Source organism: Felis catus, chromosome B3 (assembly GCF_018350175.1).
Source record: "Felis catus isolate Fca126 chromosome B3, F.catus_Fca126_mat1.0, whole genome shotgun sequence".
Classification (NCBI taxonomy): domain Eukaryota; kingdom Metazoa; phylum Chordata; class Mammalia; order Carnivora; family Felidae; genus Felis; species Felis catus.
Window position 1 is genome coordinate 13,190,689 of NC_058373.1, and position 24,798 is coordinate 13,215,486.

Here is a 24,798-nt window from a genome sequence, read left to right on the forward strand (position 1 = left end):
GTCACGATCTCGCGGTCCGTGAGTTCGAGCCCCGCGTCAGGCTCTGGGCTGATGGCTCAGAGCCTGGAGCCTGCTTCCGATTCTGTGTCTCACTCTCTCTCTGCCCCTCCCTCATTCATGCTCTGTCTCTCTCTGTCCTAAAAATAAAATAAACGTTAAAAAAATTAAAAAAAAATAAAATGTTTCTGTTCTTTTTGTAAAGTAAGCTCTACGCTCAACGTGGGGTTTGAACTCAGGACTCTGAGATCCAGAGTTGCATGTCCTACTGACTAAGCAACCAGGGGCCCCTTGAAAAGGTTTCTAAAGGCACTAGTGTCTCACTCTGAAAGAGTTTTGAGCCCTCTGAATTTTTAAATGTGGCTCCCTTTTTGTTGTAAAGCACTTTCCGGTATTACTTAACTATACTTGATAGAGGCAAATCTTACAGCAAATGAGGTGTTTACCTAGCACAACAGCCCTCTAATAGTAGTTGATGTGCAAGTCATTTTGTTAAAGACATTTTATAAATAGCTTTATGATGCAGCAAAGAAACTTAAAATATGCTATTTCCTAATTTTTCCCAATAGTTTCATATCAGCCTCTTTTCACTTGAAGTTATATTTTGCAATATAAGAAAAACAATAAAATTCCACTTATCCAGTAGACATTAAGAACTAGTAACCATTTAGCATACAGTTAAAACTCCTAATCCTGAAAGAACTTTAAGAACAAGGAAAGGGAAATAGGTAACAATTCAGAAAATCTGTGTCTTTCCCTAGTAATCATTCTACTATTTTTCTCTGCTTTTCTCTATGTTGTTCATATTAAAGCAAAACAAGACATGAAAGTAAAAGAAAGAAACCTTTAAAAAGAAACTGATAGGAATATGTAAATTATAAAACCGTAAATAAAGCTGCTAAAGCACACCAGATTAATAGACTAGAGAAAATCAACAAGATAAAAATACACATTGATTCAAAAATTGTTTTTAAAATTCTACACTTACTTATTTTTTAAAGTAGATTTTTTTTAACGTTTATTTATTTTTGAGACAGAGAGAGACAGAGCATGAACAGGGGAGGGGCAGAGAGAGAGGGAGACACAGAATCGGAAACAGGCTCCAGGCTCTGAGCTGTCAGCACAGAGCCCGACGCGGGGCTCGAACTCACGGACCGTGAGATCATGACCTGAGCCGAACTCGGACGCTTAACCGACCAAGCCACCCAGGCGCCCCTATACTTACTTATTTTTAAGAAGTATAGAGATTCAGCACTAAAAGAACATCTAAGTAACACATAGATTGGAAGGCAAAAAAAAAAAAAAAAAATTGCCATGATTTTCAGTGTATATGATTTTCCACATCAGGTCTCCATGAGGATAGATTTGAGATCTCCTGGGATGTCTGGATGGCGGGCTCAGTCAGTTAAGCCTCTGACTCTTGGTTTCAGCTCAGGTCATGATCTCACGGCTTTGTGGACTCGAGCCCCGTAACTGGCTCTGTGCTGATAGTACAGAGCCTTCTTGGGATTCTCTTTTTCCCTCTCTTTCTTCCCCTCCCCCACTTGCTCTGACTCTGCCTCTCTCAAAATAAATAAACAAACTTTAAGAAGAAAAGAAATCTCCTACAACTAATAAGAGGGGTCAGGAATAATGTGAACAACATATAAAAATCAGTACTCCTGTGCCCCAAAGTAACTAAAGTATATAAATTTAAAATGCCCCCATTCATAATAGTATCAAAAGTCTTAAGTTACTTAGCAAAATAATAAAAAAAAACATATGCAAAGTCAGTATGATGAAAGTAATAAAATATTTTGAGATATTATATAAAAGTCATGAATATATGGAGATATAATCCATATATGATGGATTATATCCTTATGATTCAGAAAGCCAATATCAAGATATCACTTCTCTCCAAACAAACATACATTCAAGGCTATCCCAATGAAACTGTCACCAAGAATTTTATGGACTGTTACAAGTTGACTCTAAAATACATGTGGAAGGGTAAAGTACGAAGAACTACCCAAGATAAATTTGAAAGTGAGCTAATAGAGACTTGTTCACTCATATGTCATCTGGTTACTAAACTACAGTTAAAGATGTGGTCTTGTAAAGTAGAAATATGTATCAATGGACAGGATTATCGTGTACATAAGTAAACACTCTCCTATGGGAACTTGGTATGGAGCAGAAATGGCAATGAAAACAGTGAAAAAATAGGGATCGGTGCCACAATCTGATTGTAAAAGTTGACTCTAAGGGAAAAGTTCAAACTGGAAGCTTGTTTCCAATTATAAACCAAAAGACACTTGAGACAAAATAAGAAACACACACATACAATTGTCTTTTGGGAGAAAACATGATGAGATAACTTTATCATGTCAGAGTAGCATATGATTCCTTAAGTAGAACATTGAACATGAAAGGTACAAACTCTGAGATCGCAGATGAATATGTTTGACTACATTAAAAAATAAAACTGCTGTTTCTGCTTAAATTTTCAATGATAAGAGAGTATAATGGATAAATTACAAAACATTCATTTGAACAGGGTACCATATATCAGTTAAAATGAATATAGTGGATTTATACCTACACCATCAACAATCTATGAAACATGCTATTGAATAAAACATTTTAGAATGATCCGAACATTTTGATGTTGTTTATGTTATTTCTAATATAAAACTTCAATGTCCTTAGGCAAAGATTCACATCCATTTTTGGTTGGCTTCTGGGAATGGGAGGAGTAGGTTGAGGGAGCAGGTGAAGATCGACAATGGGAAACAATTATCTGACATGTTTTACTTTAAAAAAAAGGAAGAATAATACATAAATTGGAAAGCAAAGTGACAGTACGTTGACAAGACTTCATGGGTGTGGGTGCATGGGGATTAGTTATGTTACTCTATGTAAGTTTTTTTCATTCTTAGAATATTTAGTGATATGACATGAAAAAATTATCCTAGGCCTAAAGAATGGAGTATACCAAAATAATGGCATCAAAATAATCCTGTTGCCAGAACCTGAAAATAATACAAAAAGGTTAAATAGATAACACATGTAGCACATGGGTATCTATGCAAAAACATCTTCAAGTGTTGGCAAATACCATACAAATGTACATTAAAGGACAATTACAGTCCAGTTAAGAAGAGGTTTCTTCCAGAAATACAAGTTTACTTCAATATTAGGAAATTATAAATATAATACACCGTGTTGAGGTTGTAAAATGAAAAGGAAAAAAACCTTCCTTGTTTTAAAAGATAGTAAACCCTCCTCCTTTCCTGATTTTAAAAATAATAAGAAATAAGCCCTCATTGAAATTGATGTAAGTATTCTTATTTCAAAAATATTTTCCTTTTTCAAATGTTTTCATGGGGGATTCCTGAAATATTTTTAAAATATTAAGAATAATAAGATGAATGCCTGTATGTCAACTTTCTAGTTTAAAAATGATTTATTATATGTGTATTCTTAATGTGAAATGATTTCTATAGCTCAGACTAAAGGTCAGCATCATGCTTGATGATAGAAAAATAGAAGCATTTTCATTAATTTCAGGAGTGAGACCATGATGTCCCTTTCAACAGTTTTATTTAAAATTGTTTAGTTAGTAATAATAAAAGTAAGTACACATGTTAGAAGGTTATAGATATTAGACAAGAGGAAACAGAAGCAGGTCATTTGTAGATTGTGTGACTATATTCTTAGAACTCCCACCCCCCCAAAAAAATGAAATGAAAAGCTGTTTGAAATAGTATGAAAATTTAGTCATGTTACTAATTTAAAAATTGGTATGTACAAATTATTAGCTTTTATAAGCAAATAATTCTCTTCTTGAAACATAGAATACATGATTAAATTCAGAATAGCAACCAAAATATAAGAAGGAAATCTATAATATCTGCAAAAATAAAACTCTAGCATGGTAGAAAATGTTTTCAGTAATTAGTGAAACAATACTGTTTTGGGAGTGGAAGATTTAATATTTAAGATGCAATAATTTGCCTCTTCTAAGTTGGTATGTTACGAGAGTGACTTTTTCTATGAAATGGTCACAAACTCAGAGGCCGATAGAAACTGGGCAGGTATAGCACAGTTCTAGCCCATCATTTCCTTGTGACCAGCCAGCCTCCAGATTAGAAAATTTCAAGATTTTTATTTATTTTTTATTTCTTTTAAAATTTTTTTTCAGCGTTTATTTGTTTTTGGGACAGAGAGAGACAGAGCATGAACGGGGGAGGGGCAGAGAGAGAGGGAGACACAGAATCGGAAACAGGCTCCAGGCTCTGAGCCATCAGCCCAGAGCCCGACGCGGGGCTCGAACTCCCGGACCGCGAGATGGTGACCTGGCTGAAGTCGGATGCTTAACCGACTGCGCCACCCAGGCGCCCCAGAAAATTTCAAGATTTTTAAAGAGACTTTGGCTATCTGAAGTTTTCATCTGGCATATTTGGATTTTTAAACACTGACAGCCAATTTCAAAAGTCGTCACACTCTATAGTTCAAGTAAACCTTACTGTTGGCAAAATTTGGTCTGTGGCCGGACTCTGTGAGACCTTGGGTTTTTCCATACTGCTTTACTAAATTCTGGTAAATCTAGGAGCAAAACACTGACTGTGGTTGACAGGGTCACGGGATTTCCAGGTATGGGACTACTGTATTGTCCATTTCGGAGTGCGACTGGCCAACTTATCTCTATACCTTCCTCATTTTACTTTCGGTTCTAAAACTGTGTTAATTGCGTGTGTGTGTGTGCGCGCGTGTGTGTGCGCGCGCGCGCACGCGTGTGTCCCTGTCTGTAACTGTTCTTCAAAGCTACCATGGACAGAGTGTGCTGGATTTAATTTCCTTAAGTCAATGAGAAGGATTTTAAAATGACTCCCATCCTGATTTTTCAAGCAGTGATTTTTGTCTTGTCCTCCAATCAGGTATTTTTGGTCGCCGTCTGGAATTTTGAACTGTACATGATCCCCCTGGCCTTATTACTCCTCTTCATCTACAATTTCATCATTCTCACAAAAGGGAAGACGGGCAGCATCCAGGACAGCCAGGTGAGCAGAGATTCCAGTAACTGTGACATTTGTCTAGAGAAAGACGTGTGAACGACAGCAAACCACCACCACCAAATCATGGCCCAAGTGCTCTTGGTTTGAGAGACGAGGAGAAACTTGGCACACACGTTCATGTTCTAGTGGAGGACTTTTATTGGGTGTAACCTGGAGCATTTCTTCTAGGCTATGTTCCTGAGTCTTGACCTACCTTCTGAGCATGAGGAGGGCCCCCGGGTGCTTGGTCATCATTACCATGCCGGCCGCGGATTTCAACGTGTGCCCATCTGGTTCATTGCAAGGTTACTGTGAATTACCTTCCCATCCACTGAAAAGACGCCTTTGATGTCTCCTTGAGCTCCTTCAAGGAGGCATTTGGGAGGCTAACTCAGGCCTTTCCCCCCTAACACCCTTTGCAGTTTTTGCCTCTGGCTGAAGCCTTCAGAGCTTTGCCAACTGCTGGGGAAATCAGAGGGTGAGTGGCCGTGGGCACCTCTATTTTGCGGTGTCCAGGTCTTATAAATCTCAAACTTCCCATGGTGTTGAAGGAAGCACCCGCAAGGCTTCTTCTCAAAGACCTACCCCAGCGTCTGCTTGTCATACTTATTCTCTGACTCGCCTTCCCTTATTCCACGTATCCCAGCCCAAAGAATCTTTTCCTGCTCTGGGTTGGCAGGAACTTGTATTTATAGACTTGCTTTCTGGTATTATCTTGGCATCCCAGATTCAAGAACCAAATTTTTAAAACAAATCTAAGAGGGACGCCTGGGTAGCTCATTCAGCTAAGCGTCCGACTTCGGCTCAGGTCATGATCTCACGGTCCATGAGTTCGAGCCCCGCGTCAGGCTCTCTGCTGACAGCTCAGAACCATGACCTCGCTTCAGATTCTGTGTCCCCCTCTCTCTCTGCCCCATCCCCTGCTTTCACTCTGCCTCCCTCTTTCTCTCTCTCAAAAATAAACATTAAAAAAATAAACAGAAATCTAAGATCCTGAGACATGATAATAACATATCTTCACATTGGGTTTTTCCAGACTCAAAAGCTGACCAACTTCGCCCACTTTTCCTCACAATGCTATTATTTTTTTTAAATGTCTGAAATAATGGATATTAAAAGGATGTTTTGCTGTCATTTGGGATAGAAGGGAAGTAGAGAAAAGAGTGTTTAGGCAGGGAGCAGAAACATCAAGCAAATTCAGAATTCTATTCTGTTTGATATTTGATTGTTTAATGCAATAGCCACGGGCATATATCAATAATGAGGGGCCTAAAGATGCTAGAAAAAACTAATAAGTAAATAGCTTTAAAGTACAGGATTGCTTAAGGACTAAGCTTCACAGAGGTGCAGATGAAGGGAATTTTCAGAGAAACATCTTTAGTAAAAAGTGCTGTCAACTAACATTTTTACAATTTCTTTTTTATTTAATTAAATTAAATTAAATAATTAATTTTTTAAGGTTTATTCATTTTTTATACTTCCAGAAGTGTTCTTTTTTTAAAATTTACATCCAAGTTAGTTAGCATATAACACTTTTACAATTTCTGATCATATTTACTTTTCAGCTACATCTATGGTATGTGTGTTTATAGCGTGTGTGTGTGTGTGTGTGCGTGCGTGCGTGCAGAAATGTGTATGTATTCGTAGGCAGGTGTCTATGCACGTACATATGGGTACATAAGTATACATAAGTGCATGTGCATATAAACGTGTGTGTATAAAATCTTTTTAATTTACAGAACATTTTCAAATTTGTTACCTATTTTTTTAAGTTTATTTTGAGAGAGAGAGAGTACGTGTGTGTGTGTGTGTGTGTGTGTGTGTGTGTGAGCGGGGAAGGGGAAGGGGGAGGCAAGAGAAGGGAAGAGAGAATCCCAAGCATGTTCCGTGCTGTCAGCACAGAGCCCGACATGGGGCGCGACCTCACGAACCGTGGGATCATAACCCGAGCTGAAATCAAGAGTTGGACGCTTAACCGACCGCACCACCCAGGCACTCCAAATTTGTTGCCTATTTGAATCGTGATAACATAACCACGGAGGAGGCAAGGATTACTATTTTTACTTTATACTTGAGGGAACTAAACCCCAGAGTGGCAAAGTGATTTGCTCAAGGTCACACGGCAGAAAGTGCTGGAACAGTGTCTTAAGCTGAAGACTTTGTCCCAGGCTGAAGACTTCTAACTCCTAATCACAATGTTTTTCCTCCCACAATGTGTTTTTATTGCATGTGTTTTTACCCATTTGCTTTCACGAAATGTGTACCACCGACGGTGAACAGGTGAGTTCTCCAGCCATCAGCGGACTGTCACACATTGCGAGCTGCTGCTCAGGGGAATTCTGGGGGTAATACAGTACCAGTCCTGGAGAAATTGCCTGGTAACTGCTCAGCGGTTTTATGGCGGCTAGCAGAGGACTCTGGATACTTCAGAGTTACTCTTTTTTTTTTTTAAGAACGTGAGAGTGACAATTCTGTTTCCTACTGGAACAGTGGCATCTAAACAGCACGCCTGACCTTTGCAAGGTGGTTGAGCAGAAAGGTAAGCGTTCAAGCTCAAAAGCCACCCTGGTTTTCTACTCCCCAGCGTTTTGTCTGAGCTGCCGAACCCGCTGGACTGGGTACCAACATGTGTTGGCTTTTAAATATTGCAGTGTTGGGATTACAACTTATCTACTAAATAGCCAAGATTTTTTTTTTAAGTTTATTTATTTTGAGAGAGAGAGAACGAGCACGCGAGAGAGAGGGAGGAGAGGGAATCCCAGGGAAGCTCCACACCATCAGTGCAGAGGCCCACGTGAGGCTCAAACTCCAGAACCGTGAGATCACGACCTGAGCCGAAATCAAGAGTTGGACTCTTGACCAACTTAAGCCACCCAGGCGCCCCAAGCCGAGATGGCTAGACCAATCTGAACAAGCCTGTTCCCGGCACCTGGTGCTTCGGCCCCCGAACAAAAGCCAGGTGCCTGTTAGTCCCAGTCAGAGCCTAAGTGTCCTCCCCTCACCTGCCCTCAACCCCCCTCCCCAAATCACAAGGAAAACAGTAATAATGCACAGAAACCTGTAACTTATTCTTGAGATTGATTATATTCAGACTAATGCATTTCCTACTGTCTAATGTTTCAGTAATGGCCCCAAAGGAAAAGAGCAGTCATTATAACAATGAGCCTAGCACAAACCGAGTACGGTGTTCTCAGCCTTAACGTAGCAGTTGGCTCATTTGTCAGAATAAGAACCAACTGTTTACAGAAAGTACAGCTTGGCAATGCAGTTTGAAAGCTGGGTGCCTTCAAAGGGCACTCGCCTAATAGCTCTATTTAGAGTTAAGTTTTACGTAGATTATGCATCCTGTTTTATAGTCTTGCCACAGTGTCCCTGAACTTTCAAACCACTATTTTTTCCAAGAGGTTATAACGTATTCAAAAAAAAAAACAAACAAACACTAGCGCGTCAATTATGTAGAAAACCTTACAAAGTGTGTACGGGTTTAATTTGCATTTGATCGTTTCAGCGGATGTCATATTAACAAACTGGTTTTTTTTTTCCTTTCAGGAGAGCACAGACGTAGACGAAGAGGAGTATGATGATGACAAGGTACGTGTGCTCAGAAAAGCTCGCGAAAGGAAACGTTCGTGTCGTCCACAGATGGCATTTTACCTGGTTGAGTGAAACCCTGTTTGAAAATTTTATTTATCTGTTTGTTTGTTTGTTTGTTTGTTTGTTGGCATTATGGAGTGTCCGGGATAGGAATGTTTTTGTAATTTATAAAGGATATCGGTTTTTAAAGATCTTATTAAGGGAGGATATAAAAGGGGTAAAATATAAGGGAAAACGGAGATATTATACAAAGTGTACCTATAGGAGGCTTGTCATTTGATGCGAGTGAAGGTGAGCCTTCCCCTGGTGTATAAAAGGTACATAAAAGGTAGTCTAGAAAGTCCAAAGTAAATCAAGTGAAACTGCTGTTCCTTTAGCCTCCTGTCTGTGCTCCGTGGGGTGGTCACCCACTTTGGAGCCTGTCACTTTCCCAGCTGTTGCTGGCAGTGTTTTCAGCTATATGTCTGTGTACATCTGTCCTTTTCCTTCTCCTGGGAGAATCTCTCAAATCGGCTGCTTTTGTTGTCATTACGCTTTCAGACAAACCTTCTGGAATATAATGAAAAAAAAAAAAAGTGAAATGCCAAATGAGATGCGACCGGCTTAATCGACTTCCAGCCCCCTAGAACCTGTGGGTGTATGGGGTTTGGGAGGGGAGCGCCTGGGAGGCTTGCGGGAGGGGGGAAGGGGGCAAACGGGGGAATCTTAAGAGTTAAGTATCCAGTATAAAATGCCCAGAAGATAGCAGCGAATTAAACCCTGGCTCCGTGACACAAACAGCCTTAAAATTAATTGGGCAAGCCAGATGGTTTTGCCCATTTGAAACAACTTGGGTGGATTACAAAGCAAATCTTGTTTGTTGTGCTAAAATGATCGCTAATAGCAAAATGATAAAATACAGTAGAATGTGTTTTAAACGGAAGTGACTCTTTCCAGAACAGGGTCACGCAGACGCAACTTTCTTCTCGACGGATTGATGTGAGTTGCTTCCGACTGATGTGACTCCTTGAGCGCGAAAAAGTTGTAGCCAGGCTAACATGCGCGCTGGTGGGATGTTTCGCCAAAATAAACACAAGCACTAAGGAAATTGTTTTAAACCTTTACTAAGCAGAATTCTAAAATTTGATTTACCAAGGCTGGGAAGTGGGGAAGATGTCCTTCTGTTTGGCTCTGTTGAAATGAGCCCTCCGTAGAAGAGGGAGTCATCTGCCCTTTAGAGATAATCGTGACCATGTGTCCGTGGCCCATCTGCGGAGGGCATCCAACAAGAAGACAATGAATGAGAAAGTGGGGTTCAGTAAACCGGCAGGCAACATATCCAGGTCGTGGGGTCTAGACCAGTGGTTGTCACAATGCGCCCGTCTACTCAGGTGCCCCAAGGATTGTCTGCGGGGGTCTGGGAGTCTGGAGGTAGAGCCAGTTGGGCTGTCCTTCAGGCCTTTCTGGGCAAGGACGACTGAGTCGGAACCATTGCATCTACATGGAAGAGCCTTGGAGCTCTTGCATTTACCCAGGCATGGCCCTCCCCACGGCAGATGGGCCAAACCCGATCCGCACAGAGGGTGTTGGCATCACGACGTTCCCCATTTCCTTCGGGGCGAGTCTGTTCTGGAGATGCGTGGATTGTCGTATTTTCACAGGACCTTTCAGAGCCATAGCACGGCCATGCGTGTTTGCTTCCTCAATTTTATATGTCTATGATATCATCCAGAGGAATAAATCTAAAATGAAGTTTTGACTTCTCTCTATGCCTCCTTCTGCTTAACACAACCCTTCACCTGTTAGGGAGACTGGCGAGCTTTGCGGTCCTTATCAGTATCTTTCCACTCGCACTTTGCTACGAGAGCTGTAAAGTACGGAGGGATTTTCAGCTTCAAGACTTCTGGAGCCCACATCATCCACATACATTACAGTCCATCATTTCTTCGCATACAGCAAGCTTCCACAACTGAGATGTGCTCCTCAGAGACCTGCCCACACAGGCACCGGGCTGTTGCCCTCCACAGTGTGCTGTTTCCAGGGGCTTGTCCACAGAGCCCTTCTGGCTTCTGTTGCATGTTAGACGTGACAGACCAGGCTTCTGGGAACTGTAACACACCCAGTGAGCGATGAGCTGTTTACAAATTATAAACACACAGCCGTTTCCTTCCAAACCAGAAGAACAGAGGAAACTCCTTTCTATCCAAACTATCCATCTTGAAAGTGACACTCCTTAATTGCCAGCGCCCCTTCCCACCAAATACCATCACAGGCGACTGTGGAAGATGAAAGCATGTCAGGGCCCCTCGGCAGAGTTTCCTCAGGAGATGGGCACATTCCCGTCTTTTGCCTGTCTCTGATGCACCGACCAGGACGTGGTCTGGGGTCTGTCATACGTTTATTGTCTGGAGGGGGGATTGTTGTAAAATGACATCACTATAGCCTCTTGTTCCTTCTAGTTGTCAGACGTCCGTGGGGGTGACCCGTATTAGAAGCCAAATGAGACCGCACGATTTTGTCTCCCTTTGTGTGGGGGGGAGGAGAGGGGGGGCTTTCAGAAATAACCTAGAACCTTCAGGTGACTAGTTTTTTGGCTTTTAGGAAACTAAAGGTACAGACTAAACTTTGAAGAGAGGAAATCTTTTCTCTCTTATTCCTGATGGCCCACGCGAGAAATTGCTTGTTACAAGTATACTTTGCTGGGGACCCCTGAACAAACAGAGAATGGCTAAGTTCAGCCAACAGCAATCAGCTGACATTTCCGATTTCTATTAGATTCCATATGTGGAATTCTTCTATGTGGACCTTATTTGTACGGATGGATTACAATGAAAATTGCATTAATTTTCTGCACAGTAAAGGTCAGTAATTGAAGCATGAACCAAGAAACTATTGTGTAAAATGCTGTATCCCATACTTAGGAAAGGTCACGCAAAGCAATAATATCTTGTTTTCATTGCGGAAGGTATAAATACTTGCATTAGAGTTTCTTTCTTTTTCCAGCCCAACAAATGCTTACATAGAATATTCAGCAGTTACTAATAACATCAGCAAGAAGAAATCATAAGGGCATGTAACAATAAGAAAACCCAAAAACACAAAAAACAAATAAACAAACAAAAAAAACCAAAACCCTGTCTGTTGCTATCATAAAGAATCTGTGCTGTGATGTCTGCACTGTGAGTTGGTGTGCTTTTAACTCGGCTGTCAGAAATAGGACTTGAATGATTTGTTCTAGAATTATCAATGAGTGAACAATTGTCTTACAGTGTTTGGCGGGGGGGGATGTCACCGTTGCGTGTCGTAACGGGTGAAAAACAGATATGGATGTTTTTAAGAAAATAAACATCTGGGGGCACCTGGGTGGCTCAGTCGGTTAAGTGTCTGACTTCAGCTCAGGTCATGATCTCACAGCTCATGAGTTCGAACCCCACATCGGGCTCTGTGCTGACAAGCTCAGAGCCTGGAGCCTGCTTCCGATTCTGTGTCTCCCTGTCTCTCTCCTGCTCACACTCTGTCTCTGTCTCTCTCAAAAATAAACATTAAAAAACTTTTTTCAAAAAAAATATAACTATAGGGGTGCCTGGGTGGTCAGTCGGTTGAGTGTCCAACTCTTGATTTCGGCTCAGGTCATGATCCCAGGGTCATGGAATTGAGCCCTGCATTGGGCTCCACATGACCATGGAACCAGCTTGGGAGTCTCTCTCCCTCTGCCCCTCCCCCCTGCTCTCTCTCTCTCTCTCTCTCTCTCTCTCTCTCCCCCTCTCTCTCTAAAATTAAAATTAAAAAAACTAAAAAGTAAACATCTAATACATTTTTATGGATCCGTTGTAGACCATTTTACCATGTAAGGATGCAAATGAATATGATATCTCTACCCTCTCTTCACAAATTAGGATGTCGTCATTAAAATTTAAGTCCATTTTAAACCATCAGTTTCGGTGTTTAACATGATTTCCATTCTCCAAACTGATTAGTCCACTCATCCCAGGCAGAGGCTTCTTTTTATTATTATTATTATTTTTAATGTGTATTTATTTTTGAGAGAGAGAGAGAGACAGAGTGTGAGCAGGGGAGGGGCAGAGAGGGAAGGAGACACAGAATCAGAAGCAGGCTCCAGGCTCCCCGCTGTCAGCACAGAGCCCGATGCGGGGCTCGAACTCAGAAGCTGTGAGATCATGACCTGAGCCCAAGTCGGACCCTTAACCAACTAAGCCACCCAGGCGCCCCCCAGGAAGAACCTTCTTAAGTAGAGAAGCATGTGGCATACATATTTCACAGGAGTTCTTGCTGGCATTGAACCTGCACAGTCCTTCGGATGAATGGGCTAGGCCCACTATGCCCCATTCATTATGTTTTCTTATTCTAGACAGAAAAAAAAGATCTATCTCATCCCAACTATAGTACTTCCTAAAGGGGAGACCGTCATGCTTGGAGGAAGTTTATTTTACAATCTCACAGTGAGAGTAGTTTCGCTTGGGATTCCTTTGTGCCTTCTTATGAACGCTCCAAACACAGCAAATTAGTTTGATTAGTGATTTTTTTTTAATTTTTTTTTTCAATGTTTATTTATTTTTGGGACAGAGAGAGACAGAGCATGAACGGGGGAGGGGCAGAGAGAGAGGGAGACACAGAATCGGAAACAGGCTCCAGGCTCTGAGCCGTCAGCCCAGAGCCCGACGCGGGGCTCGAACCCACAGACCGCGAGATCGTGACCTGGCTGAAGTCGGACGCTTAACCGACTGCGCCACCCAGGCGCCCCTAGTGATTTTTTTTTTTATCCTAGTGACAGAACGGTGGTACTTTGAAATGATAAAGTATGGCATTTTTAAGAAAACCCAAAGTCAGACAGTATCTTTGAAAGGTTAGCAACAGTTTAATACACACACATACCCACCCTTTCAGGGCATATGCGATTTATACGCGGGGCAAATTGCAGAGGACCTGTTTAAGGATGATTTTCAGGGAAATAAAGTCAATGGTTGCTCTAATTTAACTCCTTTTAATTTGATTTAATGTGATTTTTAGTGATGAAGTGATTTAATTGCTGCCATTTCTACCAGACCATCTTACTTTCAAGACTTTAATATTAAAATGGATTCCAGCCAAATCTTAATTATCAGTTTACGCATGTTTTGAATGAGAAGGGATTGGCTTCCCTATTTCCAGCAGTCTTTTCTCCGACACGCTGACTTGCTCAGACTTTTCTTTTAAAAATCAAACCCCCCATTCTTCATTACTTTTTGAGGTCATCCAGAAATGTCATTAATCGGATCTTTTTTTAAAAAAAAATTAATGTTTATTTTTGAGAGAGAGAGAGAGAGAGAGAGACAGAGTGTGAGCGGGGGAGGGGCAGAGAGAGAGGGAGACACAGAATCAGAAGCAGGCTCCAGGCTCTGAGCTGTCAGCACAGAGCCTCATGCGGGGCTTGAACCCACGAATCGTGAGATCATGACCTGAGCCGAAGTCGAACACTTAACCGACTGAGCCACCCAGGCGCCCCTAATCTGACCTTTTTAAATTTTTTTTAATGTTTATTTATTTTTGAGAGACAGAGACAGAACGTGAGCAGGCAAATGGCAGAGAGAGAGGGAGACACAGAATCGGAAGCAGGCTCCACGCTCTGAGCTGTCAGCACAGAGCCCGACGCGGGGCTCGAACTCACGAACCACGAGATCATGACCTGAGCTGAAGTCGGACGCTTAACCGACTGAGCCGCCCAGGCGCCCCTGATCTGACCTTTTGAAGCGTTACTCATCACACTACTATCAGTCTCACTAATATTCCTAGTGCTTATGTATTTTCTATGTGATTTCTACTGTAAGGATTATACTTGCTCAGTATGTTATTCCCAATATTGTGAAATATGATAGACTGTAAATTAGATGGATTGTCTATCCTTCTATTACCTTACATGCTCTAACAGAATGAAGTCAGAGACTCTGTCTTTATGGACTACTGTGTCTGGATATTTAATTTCTCATTGCCTAAAATTATTACATCATGCTAATTAGAGTACATTGGACATTGTATCTCAGTCATCCACCAGTCATTGTTTTTCTGAGGATAGTAGCTGTTCCTCGGCTTTCCTAATGAAACCCCATCTGTTTTTGTGGTTTGCCCTAAATCCGGACTATCCAGTGAGTTTACAAGATAATTGATACCAAGGCGAATATATCTCTCTTTTCCTCAAGGAAAAAGTAATAATTTCTAGGAAGTAATAAATGACACAAAAGTAATAATATTATTTCGAGTAAGTATTAGTTAAATAATTATATTTATATAAATATGAATAGGGGCACCTGGATGGCTCAGGTTAAGCGTCCAACTCTTGATTTCAGCTCAGGTCATGCTCTCATGGTTCATGGGTTCAAGCCCTGCATCGGGCTCTGTGCTGACAGCTTGGAGCCTGGAACCTGCTTGCGATTCTGTCTCTCCCTCTCTCTCTGCCCCTCCCCTGTTCGCGCACACTCGTGTGCTCTCTCTCTCTCTCTCAGAATAAATAAGTCAACTTTAAAAGATAATATTGGTAGAGTGTTTACAATGTGCAGACTGTGTTTATATATTTGAGCCCATTCAGTACTCAGACCATTACATTTGGTATTAATTCCCCCATCTACAAATTAAGAGAAATTTTAACTAGATAGGATAGTAGCACAAATCCAGTGCTTCTGACCTAAATCAGGTTTATTTTTGACCCTGCCACACGGTCAGGCAGGAAACCTGTCATCAATGTATCGGTTCATTTTTCTGCATTGTTTTACATTTATGGAGTGTTTTCTCCCATGTCGAGCCCCTATCGGTACAAAGATTGAAACTATAAACATGGTACTCTAAGTAAATAATCAGTACAGTGCGATGGCTTCTTTCATTAACGTTGGCACGTTATGTCGGGCAGTGAAGCAAAATGGAAGGCACCCACACAGCAAAATCAACAACTGCCAAGCATTGTGTGTTTACCTACAGTAGTGACAGAAGGCTGCCTCAGTACTTCTAGAAAACCACTAGCCCTGTTTGCCTTGGGATGGTATTTGTGTCGTCCGTCCATTGGCTCGGAGAAGCTTCATGAAATAAATCTTCCTGAGCTCCACATTCCAAATCGTCATTTTTTTTTTTAATTTTTTTTTCAACGTTTATTTATTTTTGGGAGAGAGAGAGACAGAGCTTGAACGGGGGAGGGGCAGAGAGAGAGGGAGACACAGAATCGGAAACAGGCTCCAGGCTCCGAGCCGTCAGCCCAGAGCCCGACGCGGGGCTCGAACTCCCGGACCGCGAGATCGTGACCTGGCTGAAGTCGGACGCTTAACCGACTGCGCCACCCAGGCGCCCCCAAATCGTCATTTTAGGCTGTTGCCGACTGTTCCTTTGTGTCTTATCACCACCTTCCTCTTGATGATGCTCATCCTTTTCCTTGTTCCAGCAGTGGGGTTCTTTTCACACGCCAAAGAAACGTGTTGGTAGATCCCAGTCAGCGTGGAAGCACTTTGTGTAATGAACAGACGTCTCCCCAGCGAAACAGCATACACCTTGGAGTTGACTGTGTGCGTGCGCGAGTTCACACACGTTCGTGCACGTGCACGCACACGCACTCGACATCTCCTGGGAAGAAATCCTAAAGACAGTTCCCAGTGCAGTAAGCCAGACTTCCCAAAGAATAATTTTTAATCTCCTGTATCAGAAATATTGCTTCTTATTCTTTGTTATGACAGATGCTGAGGGTTTTTTTTTTTTTCTTTTTCATGCTCAATGCCACTCAGTCTGTTTCTGGTGTTTATAATTCTCCGAGCTTTCAAGTTACAGGCTTTTAATATTCCATAGGATAAAACAGACCAAATATACTCCCGTGGAAAGTCCAAAGTTATATTTTTGTGTCTCTGCTCTAGATGGCTGCAATTATTGGAAAGATCTTGAGATGGAATTTTGCATTGATCGCTTTTGGGAATGCTTCCCATCCTGTGACACATACTACTCAGTTTTTAAACATGTCAGAAGGATTTTTTTTTCTGACATGGTCAATTTTCAGGACTATCTCCCTGGTTTGGCTTAGGTAATTAATAGAGAAATGAGGATTTTTTTTTTTTCCCAACATCAGAACATGTGGGAGAGATTTAACGTAACACACTGATTATGTAATTAATTCTGAGTTGTAAATTCATTTTGATGGTGTGAATTCTCTCCCAGAGGCTCAAAGCTAGTTTATTGCACCTACAGGGCCATAGTCATTGGAGACGTGAATTTGCCTCCTGATTTATTTTTGGTTTTGCTTTGAAAGGAAGCACATGATTTGTCCTGAATTCAACTGATGACAGAACTTAGCCAAAGGACTTCAGTTTTGCTTTTTCACCGTGGAAAAATGGCAATCTTACATTCATCTCCATATGATAATGCACATTTTTAGGTCACACGCTTGGCATTTTTCTTACCATGAGCGCCGCTCTTTCTTTATGGGGCGTAAGAAAACAGAGGAACCTTATGAAATTTGAATTCTGTGTCTGGAAAGTTCCATGCTCTCGTCTCTTCCATCATATTGTGACACGGGCTTTGTCATAGAGGAGACCCTAAATCATACGAGTTGACTTACGCCTCCCTGATTTTTCAAGTTTGTAGTAAGAAATACAATCCGTTCTTTCTCAGATGTAGGGATGGCAGAGTCAAGTGCGTGTGGAGACACAGTTATTTTGTGCATTTGCTTAACGACACTAGTGGCCACTGCTGTTTTTATTACGCATTTCCCTCTATAAATCAGAAGCCTCCGCTGTTAGGGGAACATACAAGCACACGCGGTAACCGTTCTGTCTTTCTGAATGAGTCTCTGTTACTCTTCCCAGGCGATTTGGTAGCAGCAGCAGCTGTAATGTTGTGTTTGCTAAACTGTTATCACCGCATTCCGTGGTTCAATCTGAGACGTGTAAATAAAGCCAGCATGACGCGGATAAAACCGCCAGATGATCTTTCGTACAACGCAGGGCAACATGAGCAGACTTATCTTGGAAGACCACTGCTTTCGAAACTCTAAATCACCCTCGTATTCTTTCAACCAGACCAGAGGTTTCGCATTCTATTCTCTCTTTGCATTCTTGAAGGGAAGGGGCTTCGGTTCAGGAAGTACCTGGAGTGCACCACGTGCTTTACATACTTTATGATGTGAATGATATTTAATTCTTCAAACACTCAATCAGGAAAGGATGAGCCTTTCCCTTTTTCCAGACAGCAAAGTTGGGACTCAGGAGGAGTGAGGAGTGCGCCGTGATGGCAAACCGAGTAGATGACAAGACAGAGTCAAACCCAGTTCGCTCTGACCAGAGCCTGTTAGTTTACATAAGGTGCAGGTCTGGGTCGAGCTGGGAAGTCTCATGGGTTGTTTGTTTTTTCTTCCGACTTTTTACCGGTTGGCACCAACAGCCCCTGGGTACCTGAGCTCTTAAATACAAGAATGGAAAGAAATATTTTCAAAAGGCATTCTTTAACATACACTCGCGTGAGTATTGAGCAAAATCGTGCTGGAAGGAAGAGTAGGTGGAAATACGTAACGGAACAAGGTGTCTCCAAATTATATATTCTACAGTAAGGAAAGAGAACAGGCAGCCATAGACATCATAGAAACAAATGTCAGGGGCGCCTGGGTGGCGCAGTCGGTTAAGCGTCTGACTTCAGCCAGGTCACGATCTCGCGGTCTGGGAGTTCGAGCCCCGCGTCGGGCTCTGGGCTGACGGCTCAGAGCCTGGAGCCTGTTTCCGATTCTGTGTCTCCCTCTCTCTCTGCCCCTCCCCTATTCGTGCTCTGTCTCTCTCTGTCCCAAAAATAAATAAACGTTGAAAAAAAAAATTTAAAAAAAAAAAAAAAAGAAACAAATGTCAAAGAGAACAAATGCGTGCCGAATGCCTACCTCGCGACACATCTGCCAGACACTTAAGGGGCTTCTTGTGATGGGGACACACTTGCTCTGGAGTGAAGTTCTGGACTGGAATCATTCCTCTGCCACGTGTCCTTTCCTTGCCCAGAAAATTTCCATTTACCGTTTCCCCCCCATCTGCGCAGGCGTTGACCAGAGAGCTCACAGACACCGCGTTCAATCCAGCAACTAACCAGGCATAAACCCATCTATTTTCCTGGGCTTTTCAGGGTCTGCCCCACTAACACCTAGCTTTAAGGGAAGGCTTTTGGATGGTCACTGAAAACACAAGATGCTCTTAGATGGGTCCATCCCTTCTTATCTCAAGCAGTGGAGGAGAAGCATCTGATGCTTCTGCTCGAATCGGCCACCTGGCATAGCAGCCTGTCGCGGCATGGCGATTGCCAAATCTGTTAAGGTGCGTGAAGCCTCCACCCTGCCAGTTCAGAGTGGTGAGTGGGAAAGGGGACAGATTACAGGGTGAGTGTATGTTAAATATATGCAGAATTTAAACAGTTCTATGGATAAGAGAATAAAAAATAGTCTGAACACATTTAGCATAGTGTTTTGTTTCGCTCATTCCAATGAGTAAATCTGCGCTTAAAGCTTTTGTTTTTAACTGTTGGGTAAAGCCCTTTTAATGAGTGAATAATAAATTCAGAGTACACGTTTAGGAAATAGTCAAGTAATGATCCCCGCTTTGTCAAGATACTTGTTGATGTGCTAACTAAATCGGTGTGTGTTTACATTTCTTGTCTATCCTCTGGGGCCATGACCATATCTCTTAAGTTTACAAGTGGGTAAACTTAAGTTACAAATCTGCTTAAAGAGGCCTCAACAGTAGTTACTTCAAGAAGACCATTTCTGGAAACATGCTTTTATTCAGGCAGCTGAAAACTTGTATTTATATACCTCTCTGTGGAGTATGACTTTTCTTTTAGATCAGATGACTGTTCCACATTTATTGATTTTCCATCCCAAGGTTTCACTGAACACGTATGAAAAATGGCAAGCTGGCTGTTCATATGTTGACTCGGGTAGCACCAACACATAAAAAAACCTTGTGCAGCGTCAAATAATGGTGGTCTTTTCTGGATGCCATCAAATGACTCAGAATATCAAATAAGTTTATTCTAAAATTGTTTTTATTTTTTTATCCAATATATGGAGCCAAAATAAAGCTTTTGCTACTTAGTTTTACCAATGACGAAATCTCTGACATCAGGAATGCCATTGTAAACTTAGTTGAAACACTGAGCATCGGGGCTTATTGAATTTGGTAGCGACAATATGAATGCAAACTTTGATGAAGGGCAGCATCATGGCCAATAAGATATTCTTACAAAATGAGGGAATCTATGAGACAGAAATGTACTTGGGATCGGCCGCAGTGCCCTGATTTTCCATGATTGTGTAGAGACAAGTGATAATGTGCCATCGATTGAATTAGAAGCTGTAGTGTCCACATTTATCAGTATTAATTTTTTTTAATGTTTATTCTTGAGAGAGAGAGAGACAGAGACAGAGCATGAGCGGGGGAAGGGCAGAGCTAGAGAGAGAGAGACATAGAACCTGAAGCAGGCTCCAGGTTCCGAGCCATCAGCACAGATCCCCAGGCGGAGCTCGAACTCACAAGCCATGAGATCATGACCTGAGCTGAAGTCAGATGCTTAACCAACTGAGCCACCCAGGCGCCCCTATAAATATTTTTATATATACGGTGTTGAGTAGCAACAACAGAGTTTTTCATGACAAGGATATGTCAGATATAAAAAATGTACTTCAGTGTGGCAATGTGCACTCTGTTTTTGCTGTTGATCATCAATCTGATTTTAGGAATCCTTGAACCTTTAAAGAGCTCTTAGTCAACCTACACATTTTCCAGAGCTATTGAACTCTTGTGCAAAAAGAAATCTCTACAGTTTTTGTTGAATCTGGGTCATAATCAGTTGGCAATTTTTAATCGAAATCTTCAATGATTGAATGGCAAGTCACTTCATCTCTGAAAGCTGCTAGTGAGTGGAAGTGAATTTTTTAAAAAGCTAGCAAAAAAGACACTGCCATTTTTTTTTAATTTTTTTCACAAGAACAAGGAATATTTGCCAGAAAGTAATCGATGAGGTCAAATGCTTTGTGCTATTCAGTGTTTAAACTCTGAAGTTTTCCTTTGAGATGTCTCAATTTGTGGGAAAAAAAATCTTTTGATGTTTAATAGAATAAGTATATATCTTAAGATAAATATATATCTATTTTTTTAATTTTTTTCAACGTTTTTTATTTATTTTGGGGACAGAGAGAGACAGAGCATGAACGGGGGAGGGGCAGAGAGAGAGGGAGACACAGAATCGGAAACAGGCTCCAGGCTCCGAGCCATCAGCCCAGAGCCTGACGCGGGGCTCGAACTCACGGACCGCGAGATCGTGACCTGGCTGAAGTCGGACGCCTAACCGACTGCGCCACCCAGGCGCCCCAAGATAAATATATATCTTAATGGAGGGAAATTGAGAAGCCACTTATTTTTCAGTATGCATTTTGTTAAACGTTGAGAAGAATCATGGAGACAATTTACTTGAAGTTTTATCTTGGAAAGATGTTCGACAGAGAATGTTCATACGAACGGATATAAAATATTTGGGCGGAAATATATGCAGATCTCAATACTTAAAAATTAAAATTGATAATGATTTTCTCCATGTAACACATTTTTTGGTGTGAGATTTCAAGGTACCTCAGCGCCTGCAGAGAGAGTATTGTTGTAATTAAAATTATGATCCACAGTAGAGTCAATTAAAGGTGTCAATTTAATGGCTGTTAAGTGCAACTCTGAAGATGATTAAGAACAATTTTACGAAATATATAAAAAGATGGCATTAAAAAGTACATTCTTTTGACAAGTACCCTGACCTGGGACTATAAATAGATATAACCAGGAAACCAGTTACATATATGAATGTGTAGCACACATAATCATTTTTTATGTATCATTTAAAAATGTTCAGATAACATAAATACATTGCTTTTAATATACAAAATACGCTTTTTAAAATATTTGAAGGGCTGTATTTATAAGAATAAAATGGAATAGTTATGTGGGTCCATCAATATGATAAAACCAAGTCGACGGTTGATAAGTATTTCAAAGATGATATAATTCTGATTACTTTTAAAAGTATACAGATTTGGTTGACAAATTACTCTCCTTTTAGCTGAGACATGGTGGGACTCTTTAACCTTGTCTTCGAATATCAAATAGGCAAACTAAAACATCGAATTCGTGAAAACGTAAAAGGACGTTGTGACAATCATTTGTTATTTGGGTTTACTAACTTCCACTTTCTTCACAACCGGAATCTCATCATTTAGGTTTTTCGGAGGGAGGGGAGAAACAAAAAACAGTCAACTGAACTTAGGAGACTTTTATGAAGTTGAGCTGCATGGAAATTTGAATCCTTTTCCAAGAAATTGTTTTGACCCAAAGCCTATGCTGCTGAAAAGAGGAAGCTACTTTTGCCCTTTGGGTCAGATTCCCTGGTGCTTTCAAATCCTTCTTTGTAAACACAATACTTGTGTAGCAGACAGAGATGGGTTTTCACCATTGTGCCCGTTAATAGATGTTGTGGATTGCTGAGCATAAATTAGGTTGCTCTGGCAACATATCTAATTTTTAATGCAAGCTGCTTGAAGAATTAGAGAGTAAGGGAAATAAGGAATTTAAAGAGGGGATGGAAAAAGGAAAAATGTCTTGCAAGTTTGATGTACCGAGAGGACACGAGCCCACCTTCTTCTTCTATACAGAATTCTCGGATTAAGGAGGTCAGCCCGGATGGTAAGAGATTCTTCAAACCATCCCGGCACCACCCCCTTTACCACAGAGGGGCTGACAGTGGTACATTCTCACCTCTACCCTCTGTGTGGTCTGTTTTGGCCACACGTGGCTTCAGAAACCAGGACAGGTGCAAGAAGGGAAGTGCTTTTTGACACTTCTGCCATATTGGTGCTTTCACCCGCCATCTCTACCTGGGTGGTGGGTTCTCTCTTCCCACCCAAATTGTGTCCAGTTTTATAGAAAAGAGAATACAAGAGGAGAGCGAAATATTTTCTTTCACTTCAGAGAAGGTTATTCTTAAAATGGTCTCTTCAATTTAGAAGGTTTTGCTCCATAATTTCGCAGAATTCTAACTCCAGTAGAATTCTAGATAGAGAGAAATGAAAAGTTTTGTTAGATTTCTTTGAGGTTTTGCGTTAGATGTAGTGGCTGCAGTGACCCTGATAGGCAAAAGCCAAGAGGACACCCGCTAAATCCCGGTCACGATAGAGTTCCCAGGAAGCTAGATTATAATATCAGAAAATAAGAAATTGTGTAAAAATGCCACTGTTTAGAGACTAGTCTTTTCTCCAACATTTGAGTAATTTCCAAATTCTTTTTGTAAACATTAACTGCCTAACATGGTAAAACACATTTGAGATTTTCTTTTTTTTTTAATTTAAAAAAAATTTTTAACGTTTCTTTATTTTTGATGGAGAGAAAGAAAGAGAGAGCGTGAGTGGGGGAGGGGCAGAGAAAGAGGGAGACACAGAATCTGAAATGGGCTCCAAGCTCTGAGCTGTCAGCACAAAGCCCGAAGCGGGGCCTGAACTCCCAAACTTTGAGATCATGGCCTGAGTCCAAGTCTGACGCTTAACTGAAGTCTGACCTGAGGCAGCCAGGTCTTGAGATTTTCTAGAAGCAAAGTAAGGATACTATTCTTAGAAGGCTGAATTCTGTTTCATGTGAAGAACGGGAGACCGGGGAAGATGAACTTGTATTTGCGTCTAATTCTATAAAGGAAAAGCCAGTCGATCATTGGGCAGCCTCCACAGGGATAACCTGTGTAGGATGCAGTCTCTGGCAGTGACTTTGTCTGCTTCCAGCGGCCTATTGTGTTTCTGAGGCGGTTGCCAAAGGATGACTGAAATGTTCATCGGATTTACAGTGGGTTTAAAACACAACAAAAAATGTAATAGAGTTTGACAAAGAAGCCGCAGGAGTAGGAGACGCATCATCGTCTGGAGTTCTCATATACCATGTTGTCACCTGCTGAAAATGTTTCTGAAGGATTGTGAGGGGACGTGGGGAAGGGGAGCTGGCAGGTGAGCTTGTGAAGCCAGACAGGACGTCGGGCTCAGCCAAATGGAAGGAGCTACGAGTTCTCTGGCAGAAACAGCAGCTTCCACAGAGAAATGAAGCTCTTGGTTCTGTGGAGTTTCCACACAACATGGCCTCCTACTGAGGTAGCAACTGAGGCACGCTGTGAATGGTTGTATCTGAATGAGTGGGCCGTAGTTCCTTGGAGTCAATAAATATTTAAGTTGTGAATGATAGGATTCCTCCCTTGGAGTCACTCTGTGGATGAGTACCTTGTTATTGTAACACGGCATAGAGATTTCTATTGTGGAACAATAAAATAAAACGTGACCAAGTTAAGTCTTGCCTTTATGTTTCCTAGGAATCCGAGAAAAAGGGGTTAATTGAAAGAATCTATATGGTACAGGATATTGTTTCAACTGTTCAAAACATCTTGGAGGAAATAGCTTCTTTTGGAGAAAGAATTAAAAAGTAAGTTCTACGTTCGTGCTGTGTTTGAAATGGAGCTGCCATCCATAAGGACGGTGGGGGTAAGAGGGCGGGGGGGGGGAGGGATCAATAAATGCAAAAAAACAAAAAACAAAAGGTAACAGTGTTGGGGGCAAGTCCTATTTATGTTTGTTGGTTTGTTCTTTGGGCCTGTCCGCTTTACAGTTGGGCAGTGCCTCAGAACCGGGGTGACAATATGGCCAATTCACACCAATTGCCCTGCCATGATTATCTCCCTCTCAAAATATCTTGGTTTGGGTAATAAATTAAAGATTTATTTTTATTTAAAAAAATTTTTTTTAATGTTTATTTATTTTTGAGACAGAGAAAGAGACAGAGCATGAATGGGGGAGGGTCAGAGAGAGAGGGAGACACAGAATCCGAAGCAGGCTCCAGGCTCCGAGCCATCAGCACAGAGCCCGACGCAGGGCTCAAACCCATGGACCATGAGATCATGACCTGAGCCGAAGTCGGACGCTTAACCGACTGAGCCACCCAGGCGCCCCAAGATTTTTTTTTTAAAGAAGAGTATCCTAATCAGAAATTAAAAAGGAAGGAAATATGCTCTAAAGTTACCTTTTTCAACGAAAACATAGACCACAGTGAATGCCTCGAGTCATTTTTTTCTCAACGTATCAAAGGGTGGTACATAGCTAACAGACTTTCTTTATAAGGGGCAGTGA

General features: G+C 41.5%; 1 protein-coding gene across 8 annotated transcripts in view; it reads left to right on the forward strand.

Moving 5' to 3' along the window:
* MCTP2 (multiple C2 and transmembrane domain containing 2) overlaps positions 1–24,798 on the forward strand; it is a 243,480-nt gene that overhangs the window by 201,125 nt on the left and 17,557 nt on the right. For 7 of the 8 annotated variants that reach the window (XM_011282736.4, XM_045058858.1, XM_045058860.1 and 4 more), the window contains 3 exons: positions 4,920–5,042; positions 8,586–8,627; positions 23,988–24,097. In XM_011282736.4, the coding sequence (XP_011281038.3) occupies positions 4,920–5,042; positions 8,586–8,627; positions 23,988–24,097 (275 nt within the window). Of the gene's footprint in view, positions 1–4,919; positions 5,043–8,585; positions 8,628–9,566; positions 10,362–23,987; positions 24,098–24,798 lie in introns of those variants that run through there. The other variant, XM_045058861.1, reaches the window with a different exon arrangement.